The sequence below is a fragment of the Calidris pugnax genome, unplaced genomic scaffold, assembly GCF_001431845.1.
Source record: "Calidris pugnax isolate Ruff unplaced genomic scaffold, ASM143184v1 scaffold144, whole genome shotgun sequence".
Classification (NCBI taxonomy): Eukaryota; Metazoa; Chordata; class Aves; order Charadriiformes; family Scolopacidae; genus Calidris; species Calidris pugnax.
Genome location: NW_015090911.1, coordinates 21,040 through 35,244, shown reverse-complemented (window position 1 = coordinate 35,244; position 14,205 = coordinate 21,040). Strand labels below are relative to the sequence as shown.

At 51.1% G+C, this 14,205-nt stretch overlaps 1 protein-coding gene across 4 annotated transcripts; it reads right to left on the bottom strand.

The window, feature by feature from the left end:
* Positions 1-3,885: 3,885 nt before the first annotated feature.
* LOC106892306 (ubiquitin-associated protein 2-like) lies at positions 3,886-13,931 on the bottom strand. 4 transcript variants are annotated; one of them, XM_014949399.1, is made up of 8 exons: positions 13,659-13,770; positions 11,979-12,193; positions 10,503-10,602; positions 10,312-10,419; positions 8,802-8,869; positions 8,277-8,315; positions 7,630-7,821; positions 3,888-4,085 (listed from the first exon to the last, which is right to left on the bottom strand). In XM_014949399.1, the coding sequence occupies exons 1-8, from the start codon at positions 13,753-13,755 to the stop codon at positions 3,990-3,992; spliced, it is 915 nt and encodes a 304-aa protein (XP_014804885.1). In that variant the 5' UTR covers positions 13,756-13,770; the 3' UTR covers positions 3,888-3,989. The 4 variants fall into 4 exon arrangements, with proteins under 4 accessions (XP_014804887.1, XP_014804888.1, XP_014804885.1 ...); XM_014949401.1 differs by lacking the exon at positions 10,312-10,419 and having other exon boundaries at positions 3,886-4,085; positions 13,659-13,931; XM_014949400.1 differs by lacking the exon at positions 8,277-8,315 and having other exon boundaries at positions 3,892-4,085.
* Positions 13,932-14,205: the final 274 nt, after the last annotated feature.

Genomic DNA, 14,205 nt, shown 5'->3' with positions numbered 1-14,205 from the left:
ACTAGATTTCTTAGTAGTCTTTTCTTAGCTGAAATCCCAGATGTTTTCCTTCTTTTTTTTTTTTTTCCTTCAGTATAATTTACCAGAAATAATTAACTGATGCAATTTTTTTTGTGTTGTCTTCCCCTTCAGTAGTTATATTTTGTCTTTTCTGCACATCTGTCTACTAATAAAAATGTGAAATGAAAACACTCCTGTGCTGTTACTACCCTGTTGGTTGACCCGGGGATTTATTTGCATGGGGTATTTAAAGCTTGGGATAACACCTGTTCTTCACAAGTTCAGTGCTGTTCCAGAGTCAGTGCCTGTCCACAGACATAAAGATCTTTAGGGCTGTTGTTGGAAAACGAAGCTGCTGTTTGAGGCTGCCTGCCTGAACCCCAGCCTAGAGAATGACCTGACATGGAGACGTGCTTTGGCCAAAGGCCATGGGCTTCACCATGGTGTGTGGTCTCCCTGAGTCACCAGGGAGGGGGACGGGGACCAAGGGGAAGATGGTTCCTGGTCTCATGTGACCATCGCAGGGAGGTAGGACTTGGGAGTGGTGGGTTCCCTGGCAGGACAGGAGCAGGGTGCTCCTCAGATGGTCAAGACAAGGCAGTGAGCGTGTGTTGGCTGGGTTGGGGGTTTTGACCTGGTGCAGAAGGTTGGGAGAGGAACTGAGTCATCATTGCTGGCCCTGCCTGGCCTGTGCTGGTCCCTGCAAGCTCAAGAGTGGAGAAGTTTGGGTTTGCAGCACCCCGCTGCTAAAAGTAGCAGGACAGGTGTAGAGGAGTTGGACTCGCTGCACTTGGCATCCTTTGCAGTGCAGCAACTGCTGAGTCCAACATGGGCAGGGCACGTCTGCTTCATGGCCATGCAGGAGGAACAGTGAAGAAATTTTTCACTGTGAGGGTGGTGAGACACTGGAACAGGTTGCCCAGAGAAGCTGTGGATGCCCCATCCCTGGAGGTGTTCAAGGCCAGATGGAGCTTTGAGCAACCTGGTCTGGTGGGAGGTGTCCCTGCCCATGGCAGGGGGGTTGGAACTCAATGATCTCCAAGATCCCTTCTAACCCAAACCATTCTATGGCTCCATGACTCCAGCTGCAGCCCTAGAGGAGTCTCCACTTCGGGGACCAGGAAGGCGAGGGATGGTGGTGTCTGGGCCTTCTGTGGGGGATCAGGCTTGTGTCTCTCTCCTGCCCAGCTCCCACAGCACCAGGCTGCCCACAGCAGAAGGTGTGGTACCAAGGGCAGGACAACCTCTCTCCAGTCCACCCTGCGCTGGGTAAACCCTGCTGGGCAGGTTTGGTTTTCCCTCTCCTGCAGGGCTGAGTGGAGCTGAGCAGCTGCAGCTCAACCATCAGCCCGTGGGAGGTGGTGGGGACCAGAGAAGAAATGGCTGCTGCTGGAGCCCTGGTGGAACCCGCAGCCAACCTGGGGCCCAGGGGCTGCCCTTCCAGCTGTCCCCACACCCCCAGCCACCAGCACAGACCAACAGCCCATTTCTGCAAACGAGAAACTCAGGTTCTTTGGGCTTTGGGTGAGTTTGTTTCTCAAAGAAACAAACTTCTCCTCACGTGGCAGCAGCTCTGGCTGTGGGTAAACGAGGTGCTGGGGCAGCCCCCGGTTCAGGTGACACCAAGTTCCCAGCCTGCAGAAGACTTTGGGCTCTCCTCCAGACGGCATCCCCGAGGCAGAGGAAGGGCAGGGGAGTTCACCTTGTGCTCCTCAGAGGGTAGGGGGGAGACCTGGTTGACACCGACCCCTCCCCAGGTGGGTCTCACAGGACCTGAAAGCTGGAAGAAAAGACTCTAAGGAAGAAAAGTGGTTCTTATGGTAGAAATATATTGAAATATATTTTTTTTTTCTTGTGAGTCCTGAAAGAGAATTGGGAAGTGCAAGAAAGCCCCTCGCCTGCTGTGCGACACGTACGGCTTCACGTTTACCCACCTCTGCTGCAGGAGGCTCAGGAGGATGGGCCTGGGGCTCCAGAGGGACTTGGGACAGAGCGGGAGGCCAGAGGACAGCAAAGGCAGGGACATCAGGGTGCTCCTGGGATCTTGTCCCCGCTGCAGGTGCCCGTGGACTCCCAGCAGGGAGGTGCACTCACCTTCGTCCTGGTGGCCCACGTCCCCTCAGACCCATCTGCTGCTCGGTGCCTGCCAGCTGGCTTCTGTCACAGGAAGGGGACGGGCCATGGCAGCAAAGCTGCTGCTGGAGCCTCCGAAAATGCAGACAGACACCAGTGATAATGCTCAGATCTTTATTAGGTGGAGAAAGGGCTATAAAGAAATGAAACTCCTAAAACATTCACCGCACTGGTGCAGGACAAGAAGGACCAGGAGTTGCCTCTGAGGTCTTTGTTTTTAAAAAAGTGGGAAGGGACAGGTGAAGTTTCCATCCAGTAGCTCTGGCTTTCCTGGGCAGGGTGGCTCAGGGCAGAAAGAGGTACAAGACACAGCTTATACTTTATTTAAGAAACCGCTACATAGTTTTTGCCTCTAATGATGCAAAGGAGGTTCCAGGACACACTGAGCCATCCAAAGTCTCTTGCTAGAGAGAAACAAACAGAAAAAAAAAAAACCCCACAAACAGAAAAGAAAACCCTGTCTGCTTTTTTTTTTTTTTTTTTATTATTCAAAAATTGAAAAACAAAAAGGTGAGACTGCAACTCAGGGCCACAGCGACCAAACTGCCCATGAGAGTTTGTCTTCCATGGCATGAGGGAGGGGGGCAAATGAAAAAGGGGTAGGCCCACAAAACAATTTTTCTTCCTTTTTTTTTTTTTTTTTCCACTCTTTAAGTAAAAGCTATATCGGGGACAGAAATCAAACCAACAGGACACATCCTGATTCTGTTTTTTTTGGGGGGGTAGGCCAGGCCTCTTTATTTTCCTGAATTTAGAACTGCATTAAATAGATGGGCTCCAGCTCAAAAAATAGTAAATGGTGCAGTTTGTCTTTGACAGTTATAAAGCCCATAGAGCTCAAAAAAACAAGGAAGGATGCCCTGGTGCAGATGGGAAATGAATAATTAGTTTTCCTACAAAGAAAATAAAACAGGCTGCAAGATGCAGAAAACCACATTTAGGCTCTATTACATTTACAAATACATACATAAATATATTACATACAACAGCAACTCAAAGAGGAAGCGGGCGAGTCACACAGAGGATGGCTGGCTGGTTGTAGTTCTCCCCGCACGGATGTTTGGCTGAGCAGTTACTTCTTCTCCTAATAATTCCAGGAATGGGCTTCATCATCTCTTTTCTTTTTTTTTTTTTTTCCTTTTTCTCTTCTCTTTTCTTTCGTTTGTTTTTGTGGTTTGTTTGTTTTTTTTTTTTCTTTCTTTCTTTTTGTTTTCCCCTCGTCTCCTTTCACTCTTTCCCCCCTCCCCGGTGTCGGATTTAGTTTGTCCAGTATGGAGAAGTGCCATAGGCGGTTTTGGTAGCCTGAGACTTTTGCTGCATGGTGCTGGGTTGGTTGCGTTGACCAGATCCACCCTAGAAATTGGAAAGGAAGGAGACGTGGGCATCAGCACCCGCAGAAAAACGAGCCCTGCTCTGAAAGTCACCAGAAGAGCTGCCACCCCCTGGGGACAGCCCTGACACCCACCAACACAGCGACGCTCCCCCCTGAACAGGTCTGCTCCTGCTCTGCAGCATCTCGGCATCTCACAATCCACAGAGACACCAAGGAGCAGCGCAGGGATGCACCATCCCCCCCCCCAACACGCCAGGCTGAAGCACAGGGAAGGCGAGCAGCAGAACTGGGGACAGCAAAGGAGGTCTCCCAAGGTGAAGGGAGGCAGGGCGCCAGCCAAGAATGTCACACATTCGGAGACAGAAGTCATCTCCTATTTCTGGACTCTTTTTTTTTTTTTTTCCTTTTTCTCTTCTCTTTTCTTTCGTTTGTTTTTGTGGTTTGTTTGTTTTTTTTTTTTCTTTCTTTCTTTTTGTTTTCCCCTCGTCTCCTTTCACTCTTTCCCCCCTCCCCGGTGTCGGATTTAGTTTGTCCAGTATGGAGAAGTGCCATAGGCGGTTTTGGTAGCCTGAGACTTTTGCTGCATGGTGCTGGGTTGGTTGCGTTGACCAGATCCACCCTAGAAATTGGAAAGGAAGGAGACGTGGGCATCAGCACCCGCAGAAAAAACAAGCCCTGCTCTAAAAGTCACCGGAAGAGCTGCCACCCCCTGGGGACAGCCCTGACACCCACCAACACAGCGACGCTCCCCCCTGAACAGGTCTGCTCCTGCTCTGCAGCATCTCGGCATCTCACAATCCACAGAGACACCAAGGAGCAGCGCAGGGATGCACCATCCCCCCCCCCCAACACGCCAGGCTGAAGCACAGGGAAGGAGAGGAGCAGGACTGGGGACAGCAAAGGAGGTCTCCCAAGGTGAAGGGAGGCAGGGCGCCAGCCAAGAATGTCACACATTCGGAGACAGAAGTCATCTCCTATTTCTGGACTCTAATGTAGAACGCTCTGTTTTTTCAGGGAACACTTACAGTGAGGAAAGGGCGCTGTAGGGGCTGTTGGGCTGGTTGAAACCACATCAGCAATGGGAGCCAACATGCAGCCTGCAAGGGGATGCCTCATTTTCCCCCCGAGCTACAGTATGAGTTGCAGCCAGGGGACAGCAGCACCTGCCCCAGCTTCACACCCCACAACCCATCCCTCCAACACCCCACACCAGGATGGCCTCTTCACAGCACCACGGGCTGACTGAGGCTGGCAGGGATCTCTCGAGGCATCTTGTCCAACCCCTCTGCCCAAGCAGGGTCACCTAGAGTCGGTTGCCCACGACCGTGTCCAGACAGCTCCAAGGATGGAGACTTCACAACCTCCCCAGGCAATCTGTGTCCTTGCTTGGTCACCACCCCAGTAAAAAAGTGTTTCCTGATATTCAGAGGGAACCTTCTGTATTTCAGTTTGTGCCCACTGCCTCTGGTCTTGTCACTGGGCACCTCTGGGAAGAGACTGGTTCCACCCCCTTTACACCATCCTTTCAGGTATTTATATACATTGGTAAGATCCTCCCTGAGCCTCCACTTCTCCAGGCTGAACTGTCCCAGCTCTCTCAGCCTTTCCTCATAGGAGAGATGATCATCATCCTTGTGGCCCTCTGTTGGACTTGCCAGTGTATCCATGTCTCCCTTGTACTGGGGAGCCCAACAGCACTCCCAGTGTGGCCTCACCAGTGCTGAGTAGAGGGGAAGGATGTCCTCCTCTGACCTCGAATAGGTGATATTTTGCCTAATGCAGCCCAGGATGCCGTTGGCCTTTTTCATGGTGAGGGCACATGCAGGCTTATGGTCAACTTGGTATTCACCAGGACCCCCCAGGGCCTTTTCTGCCAAGCTGCTTTGGCCCCCAGCATGTATTGGCATGTGAGGTTGTTCCTCCTCAGGTGCAGCACCTTTTGCTTGTGGTGCAGCACCACTTGCCCTTGCTCAACTTGAGGAGGTTCCCTCCCCAACTTGGTCAACGGCATCGAGTCTATCACTCTGCCATCACTGTCGAGGCACCTCCCCAGTGAGCAAAGCAGAATCCAGAAGGAAGCACAAACCACCCAGAGCCCCAGTGGGATGCCCTCGGGCACGCTGTAGAGGCAGGAGGGGCCGACTCACCTGCCCATCTTGCTGAAGATGGTGATGCAGCATCTGGGAATGAGGCTGCTGATGAGCAGGCAGGATATGGAGAAACGGGGCTGGAGCATAACCCGGGGCAGCACCAGGGTTCAGGGGCCCAGTCGATCCCAGAGCAGAGGGCAGGCTGAAAGGAGGTGGCGTGCCAGCATGGAATCCCTGCTTGTCAAAAGTCTGCATGAGAGGCAAAGGGGACACGGAGACCAGTGTGAGAGCCCCAACAGAGACCAGACAAAAGTGGCCCAAACAGACATCTCCTGAACCTTTCAGCAACCCCGTGAGCAAGCCAGGTCACATCGAATACCTGCAAGCCCTTCAGCAGAGGAGTTTCAGCTCCTGCTCCCACCCACATTTCTGCACTAATGCCTCCGACATTTTATTTTATTTTTATTTCCACAGCTACTGTGTTCCTCTTTTTCCCCTGACCTCTTTCTACTCAGCGGGACATGGGATGGCAGCAGCTGCCTGAAATCAGTCCCTCAAATGTTGCGGGAGCTCAGCCTGGAATTACTTGACCTACCCAAGGCAGTCCAACAAAAATATAAGAAGAACTTGCAGTAAGATTTTCCCCCCCACGGCCAAAGCTTGACCCTTAATGCTGAGTGTGTAGCTAAGAGCTGGCTTCCTACCTGTAAGCGTGGATCCCAGCCAGACACCAGTTCCCCCAGCTGAGGGGACAAAAATGGGACCCCCCCCCCAACACGCCAGGCTGAAGCACAGGGAAGGAGAGGAGCAGGACTGGGGACAGCAAAGGAGGTCTCCCAAGGTGAAGGGAGGCAGGGCGCCAGCCAAGAATGTCACACATTCGGAGACAGAAGTCATCTCCTATTTCTGGACTCTAATGTAGAACGCTCTGTTTTTTCAGGGAACACTTACAGTGAGGAAAGGGCGCTGTAGGGGCTGTTGGGCTGGTTGAAACCACATCAGCAATGGGAGCCAACATGCAGCCTGCAAGGGGATGCCTCATTTTCCCCCCGAGCTACAGTATGAGTTGCAGCCAGGGGACAGCAGCACCTGCCCCAGCTTCACACCCCACAACCCATCCCTCCAACACCCCACACCAGGATGGCCTCTTCACAGCACCACGGGCTGACTGAGGCTGGCAGGGATCTCTCGAGGCATCTTGTCCAACCCCTCTGCCCAAGCAGGGTCACCTAGAGTCGGTTGCCCACGACCGTGTCCAGACAGCTCCAAGGATGGAGACTTCACAACCTCCCCAGGCAATCTGTGTCCTTGCTTGGTCACCACCCCAGTAAAAAAGTGTTTCCTGATATTCAGAGGGAACCTTCTGTATTTCAGTTTGTGCCCACTGCCTCTGGTCTTGTCACTGGGCACCTCTGGGAAGAGACTGGTTCCACCCCCTTTACACCATCCTTTCAGGTATTTATATACATTGGTAAGATCCTCCCTGAGCCTCCACTTCTCCAGGCTGAACTGTCCCAGCTCTCTCAGCCTTTCCTCATAGGAGAGATGATCATCATCCTTGTGGCCCTCTGTTGGACTTGCCAGTGTATCCATGTCTCCCTTGTACTGGGGAGCCCAACAGCACTCCCAGTGTGGCCTCACCAGTGCTGAGTAGAGGGGAAGGATGTCCTCCTCTGACCTCGAATAGGTGATATTTTGCCTAATGCAGCCCAGGATGCCGTTGGCCTTTTTCATGGTGAGGGCACATGCAGGCTTATGGTCAACTTGGTATTCACCAGGACCCCCCAGGGCCTTTTCTGCCAAGCTGCTTTGGCCCCCAGCATGTATTGGCATGTGAGGTTGTTCCTCCTCAGGTGCAGCACCTTTTGCTTGTGGTGCAGCACCACTTGCCCTTGCTCAACTTGAGGAGGTTCCCTCCCCAACTTGGTCAACGGCATCGAGTCTATCACTCTGCCATCACTGTCGAGGCACCTCCCCAGTGAGCAAAGCAGAATCCAGAAGGAAGCACAAACCACCCAGAGCCCCAGTGGGATGCCCTCGGGCACGCTGTAGAGGCAGGAGGGGCCGACTCACCTGCCCATCTTGCTGAAGATGGTGATGCAGCATCTGGGAATGAGGCTGCTGATGAGCAGGCAGGATATGGAGAAACGGGGCTGGAGCATAACCCGGGGCAGCACCAGGGTTCAGGGGCCCAGTCGATCCCAGAGCAGAGGGCAGGCTGAAAGGAGGTGGCGTGCCAGCATGGAATCCCTGCTTGTCAAAAGTCTGCATGAGAGGCAAAGGGGACACGGAGACCAGTGTGAGAGCCCCAACAGAGACCAGACAAAAGTGGCCCAAACAGACATCTCCTGAACCTTTCAGCAACCCCGTGAGCAAGCCAGGTCACATCGAATACCTGCAAGCCCTTCAGCAGAGGAGTTTCAGCTCCTGCTCCCACCCACATTTCTGCACTAATGCCTCCGACATTTTATTTTATTTTTATTTCCACAGCTACTGTGTTCCTCTTTTTCCCCTGACCTCTTTCTACTCAGCGGGACATGGGATGGCAGCAGCTGCCTGAAATCAGTCCCTCAAATGTTGCGGGAGCTCAGCCTGGAATTACTTGACCTACCCAAGGCAGTCCAACAAAAATATAAGAAGAACTTGCAGTAAGATTTTCCCCCCCACGGCCAAAGCTTGACCCTTAATGCTGAGTGTGTAGCTAAGAGCTGGCTTCCTACCTGTAAGCGTGGATCCCAGCCAGACACCAGTTCCCCCAGCTGAGGGGACAAAAATGGGAACACAGGAGGTGGATGTAAGCCCACTGCACACTACAGCTTGTCAAAGCACTTTTCTGCCTTCCCCATCAAGGTGTACGCTGAGCAGCACTCCCACCTGGGGTCATCGGGGTGGGCACTACCGACCAGTCTCTCTGGTGAAAAGCAAACGTCCTCTTGACCCGCCTGCTTTGGGGGCTATTTTGACTAAAAACAATAGCACCATCACATTTCACCTGCACCCAGGACAGAGCACACACAGGGCAGCGTGCAGCAGCACAGAGCTGCTATACCAGCAGCTGCCCTCAGCACCTGACGTGGCAGAAGTGGTGGGACTGAAAACAAGACCCCTCTCCAACAGCAAACAGAGCCAGCATAAGAAATGCCATGGCTGGTGACCCTGAGACCGACCCCAGCTGCCAGCACTCCCCAGGGACAGCCGTTGGGCTGGACTTAGGCCACAAGGGAGGAGGGTCCAGCGTGGCTCACCTGAGTCTTGTTGTAGACTGAGCCACTGATATCAGGCACACCTGTGTTACTTGAGGTCACAGAAACACCTGGAAAACAAAAAAAAAAAGCCACTGACAATGGCAAAGTCAACCACCACAAGTCCTGCTGTGGCTGCCAGACAGCCTGGTGGGGTTCTCTGTGCTCTCAGACCCACAGCCAGACCCATAGGAACAGAAGAAGGGGCTCAGCTCCTCGCTCCTGCTGCAAAGTGGGAAACCAGCCCACTGTAGGGATAAATCACCCACGTCTGTGACCCAGCGGTTACCGCTTGGATCAAACGCTCTTCACCAGGCAGCAGCTGGCGGCACTGAACTCTCATTTAAGCTCGTGAAAAGCCAGCTTTCCCCTAGGATTAGGGATGCATTTGGCTCTACTGCAACATTAGAGAGCTCTCCAGTAGTGGGCTGAGCGATGAGACTCGGCATCTGCTACACATTTGAGCCCTTGTCCTTTCACATTCTGCAGAAGGGTGAGGTCTGCACTGTCCCCCTGCCCGGAGAGGATTAATATCACTGATTCAGGCCAGCTTCCACCTGGACCAGCTGGTGGCACAATAGGCTCAGAAACACTCAATCACCAGTGAGGTGGCTCTCAAACCAGCCTCTTATTCACAGTCTTATAAAGACTAGCTCTAATCATTTCACTTGGATCAGAATAAAAACAGCAGTTCCTTTGGCCAGTGAATCAGAGGACTGGACTCAGAAGGTGTGCACTGCTCTAAGGCTGTGCCCTTCCTAGGACACTGCTCTTTTTTGGATTGCTCCTCCACAGAGCAGGATCAGCACTTGGCTGAAGACAGTCCAGTTGGTGTTTCAGATGCACAACAAATGCTTGGTATTTGCTTAAGCCCAAGGATGAACTAGTTAGTGCTAAGCAGTTCAGTATATGCTTCTCAGGTCCAACCAGCATGTGCAGAATAAAGCTTCCATATAAGCTGTATAAATTCTTAAGCCTTTGCAGTCACAAAGGAAACATTTCCAGGCATGAAACAATGCAATGAGTTACAGGGTGTACAGACAGCAGCTGAAACAACAGCCCAGAGATGTGTGAACTGCTCTGCTTGCCTCTAACACTCAGCTATCTCAAGTGCCTACCAAGAAACTCAAGATCTAGCCATCGTTTGGCAGAGGACCATTTCAGCAGCAGCATCCAACTGCTCAGGCTTCAAGAACACGACACTGCTCCAGGACCACTACGCTTCAGCAAAGAAAACCTTGGCAGAGGAAACAGCTCATCCTTTCTCCCAGGTATAACCGTGGACAAAGCTGTGCATCAGCCACACAAATCCTTACGCAAAGATCAGCCATGAAGTTTAGAAGGAACACTGGGGCCATTAAAAAAGCATTTTGTGTACGGGAGATGGAGAAACAGCTTGGATCGTGACCCTGGTTTAGAGCTGGCTGCTGTGTTGACTACACAGCACTGGCAATAACTGGGAGCCTGCCCTACCGAACCCCTCTCAGGAGCAACCTCAAGTCGCAGGTGTTACCTTTCCCAGGTCCAGTGCCAGCAGATTTGTTTTGTGCTTGAGATGACCCACTGTAGCCTCCTTTGCTGTATTCTCCAGCTGCCGTTCCCTGCGTTAAGTCATCGTAGCCTGCCGGTGTGTACAAGACAAGGTGTTACAGAGTGCAAGCAGCTCTGCAGAGGCTGGGGTGAGAAGCGCAGTGGTAAGCATACCTGCTCCATAGCTGTGCTGCCCGTAGCCACTCGCCTGCTGGAAGGGAGTCGAGGCCGTGTTCAGGTTGACTCCGTGCTGTTTAGCAGATGCTGGAGGCACCTGGACCAAGGGAGGCAACAAAGGGCGCCGTTAAGCGAGGAACTGCACACAAAACACAAGGTCCCTCTGCCCTCTAGTGGGGAAGGCACCTCCACCTCACCACGGGAAACTCCATCTGGGAATGGAATTCCATCGGGAGCACCGGCAGGGACCAGGACACGGCACTCCCACCTCCAGCAATAACTTCTTGTAGTGGATTTCTGCAAGCCCCGAGTTTTCTCCTAAAGATGTCCCTCGGATGGCACTGCCATCCTGCCCCAGAACAGGCTGAACACTTCCTTCACACACTGACTGTAAACAGCAAATTCTTACCCACAAACGGAAAGAAGGAGCAACCACAGCGCTCTGCCTTCAGAATCAAACGAAACACCAACTCCTGCCCGAGGCTGTTTCACAAGAGACAGTCCTACAGGGCCCTAAAACAGAGTCATCTACCCTTCTGCCTGGAGCACCACCTCCTCCCGGGACTACCAGTGCTGCTTTCTGACTTAATGGGGCCTCCTCCCTCCTCAAAGGACTTCCGAAGCACTCTCAGCTTGCTGACTCTCCAGGGACTGGTAAGGGCTTTCAGGCACACTCAGTCCATGAGCTGCAGCTGTCTGCTATCTACAGTGACCTGCACAGGAGTCCATGAGTTCGGGCCTTTCAAATTTCCTGTCTTCTTGGAGAAGGGACTACACCCATTTTCTCATGCTTGCAAGTTTTTTGGAGACCCCTTGCAGACTTGGGAAAACAACACTACTCTGTTCTGGTGAGGCCCCACCTGGAGTACTGCATCCAGCTCTGGAGTCCCCAGTATGAGAAAGGCATAGACCTGTTAGAGCAGGTCCAGAGGAGAAGATAAAAAATTATCAGAGGGCTGGAGCACCTCTCCGATGACCACAGGCTGAGAGAGCTGGGGTTGTTCAGCCTGATGAAGAAAAGGCTCTGAGTAGAGCCTTATTGCGCCATTTTGATACTTAAAGAAACTTATAAGAAATACTTATAAGTATACTTATAAGAAAGATGGAGAAAAGCTTTTTACCAGGCCTTGTAGTGACAGGACAAAGGCCAACGATTTTAAACTGAAAGACTGTAAGTTTAGATTGGACATAAGGAAGACATTTTTTACGACAAGGGTGGTGAGACACTGGAACAGGTTGCCCAAAGAAGCTGTGGGTTGCGAATTGTTCAAGGTCAGGTTGGATGGGGCTTTGAGCAACCTGGTCTAGTTGAAAGAAGTCTCTGCCCGTGACAGGGGGTCTGGGCTAGATGATCTTTGAAGGTCCCTTCCAACCCAAACCACCCTGTGATTCCAAGACGTAGGTTGGGACTGGAGAGAGCACAAGTGGAGAAGCAGGAAGGGAGGGTTACGGTGTGTAGGGTGTCACACTTACAAACATGGTTGGCCCATACTGGAATGCACTGGGTACCCCGGGCACGCCAGCGTAATAAGGTAACCCAGTGTAGCTGTAGCCCGGGGGCAGGGTCGGGTTGAGGAAGGGCTGCTGAGTGGTGTGGTGAGTCTGCGTCTGGCTCTGCTGCGGCTGGGCGAGCGTGGTGGCAGGAGCAGGGGAGGCAGAATCCCCACGGCCAAATTTCGTTACGTCACCTGCGCAAGAAAGAACCAATCAGAAAAAGCTATCAAAGCTACTCCGAATGTGGTGGACTGAAAGGACTCAAATCCTCTGAATACTACAGAAGAGAGCACACCCTACACCTGAAAGGCTGCAGTTGGTCATGGGAAGCGCTCTCCCGGTCTCTGTTCCTGATGGCCACAGGGACATTGCCTGTTCGTGGCACAGAACACCGTGCCATGGCTAATCCATTGATAAAATGGAGATACCAATACTTACCCATTTCACACGGTCCAAGCAGATTCATTACTAGCAGATCACTGCAATAAAACGCTGAAAGCAGAAGGATGGCAAATAGCCAAAGAGCAAATGTTTGTTGGGTTAAAGTGTAACTCTCCTGGAGGTTAAACTGATTAGCTAAGCTTCATGGGCTGAAAGCAAGTTAGGATTTAGAAGCAGTGACGGGCATGTTTTTGTCAATGTCTGTTTATTTGTCAAGCATGACTAGTTAGATGTCTGGTTCCTCACACCACCAAAGTTCTGGAGACAGTAGCTGAAGGCCAGGAAAGCAAGGCTTGCATCGTGGGCCACCTTATTGAAGAAGTAGGAAGGGAAATTTAATTATTAACCCAAAAGCAGCCTCCTGAGAGAAGTGATTATGAAGCAGAAAACTCCTGAACACTTGCATTTTCTGGCAGCCTACAGAGCAGCACGTTCACGTGTTTTTTAGGGAGGTGACACACATAAATCACACCTATCTCATTCCCAACCAGTATTCCTTTTTGTTGGCTACCAAGAATTATGACAACACTTAATACCATCTTTATAGGAATTATAACGCCTATGGCTACAGTTTTAAATTGTAATCAAATGGGAGTGGATGAAAACTACTGACTGAACATCCTGGATGGCATTAGCATCATCTCTGCACTCTGGTAACTGAAGAGCAAGAGCAGGAATAAGGAAGAGCTTCTTAGACCACATGCTTTTGGGAATGATGTCTATTAGATTTGGGGAGGGTGAGGGAAAGCCTGCTAGATATAGCTCCTGCTGGGAACATACAAGTAGTAAACCAGCAGTAACGACGTATGGGGAGCTGCTAGGGGGAGGTCTATTCCAGTGTCAAAAAACGAAAGATAGCCAAGTTGCATTTTGAGAAGAATGACTGAGCTATGGAATATTTTTCAAGCAGCTGTATATGCTTGGGAAGGGCACTAGATGACACTGCTGTTTACATTCATAACAATTCTGCACTTATTCTCAAAGGCTGTCCACCTTAGACCCAGAAGAAGCCACATAGGAACTACTGACCAAAACCATGAAGAAACATCAGTGGCAGGGTTGAGATGGAGATGCTTGCTTTTGTTTAACTAGTTTGGACTGATGGGTTTAACTCCTTACAGAGGGGAAAAATGATTGCTTTTTCAGCAACGGCAGAATGACCTGCATTTAGAAACCAGCACATCTCACTTACCATCCTCATCTTTAAACAGCACTCACCTGAGTACGGATTGTTTGCAAGGCTCCCATCTCTGCCCGTCAAGGTTGCAGGAGCAGGGAATGTAATTCCGTAGTAATCCTTGGGAAGAGACAACATCTTTTATTAACAGGTGAAATGGTAACAAGAGGTGGAACAGCTCTTATGAACACTGCATTATATGCCTAAGAAAATTTTAAAAGGAAGAACTGAAGGAAGTTTGGGTAGAAGCTGACCTAATCGCTTACAACAGAGCTGATTTACCTGTACTTCAAAACAAACCTACTTTATATGTATTTTTAATTTTCTACACAAATACTTAACCTCTTAGCGGAAAGTTAATGGCAAGATCTAAATGCTTTCCCCTCCCAGTTCTCAGCTCTGAGCTGTCACCTTCCAGTCAGTCTGCACCTGGAAGAGCATCAGACCATCAGGGCCCAAAGACCAGGGGTAAGGCCAGGACCATAATCGCATCATGGCTGTAGTCTAAAGGTTTCACCCTTGAATCATGCTATGTTTTTGAAATGGAAATGTCAGCTAGGAAAACAGCACAAATATTAAAAAGAAAAA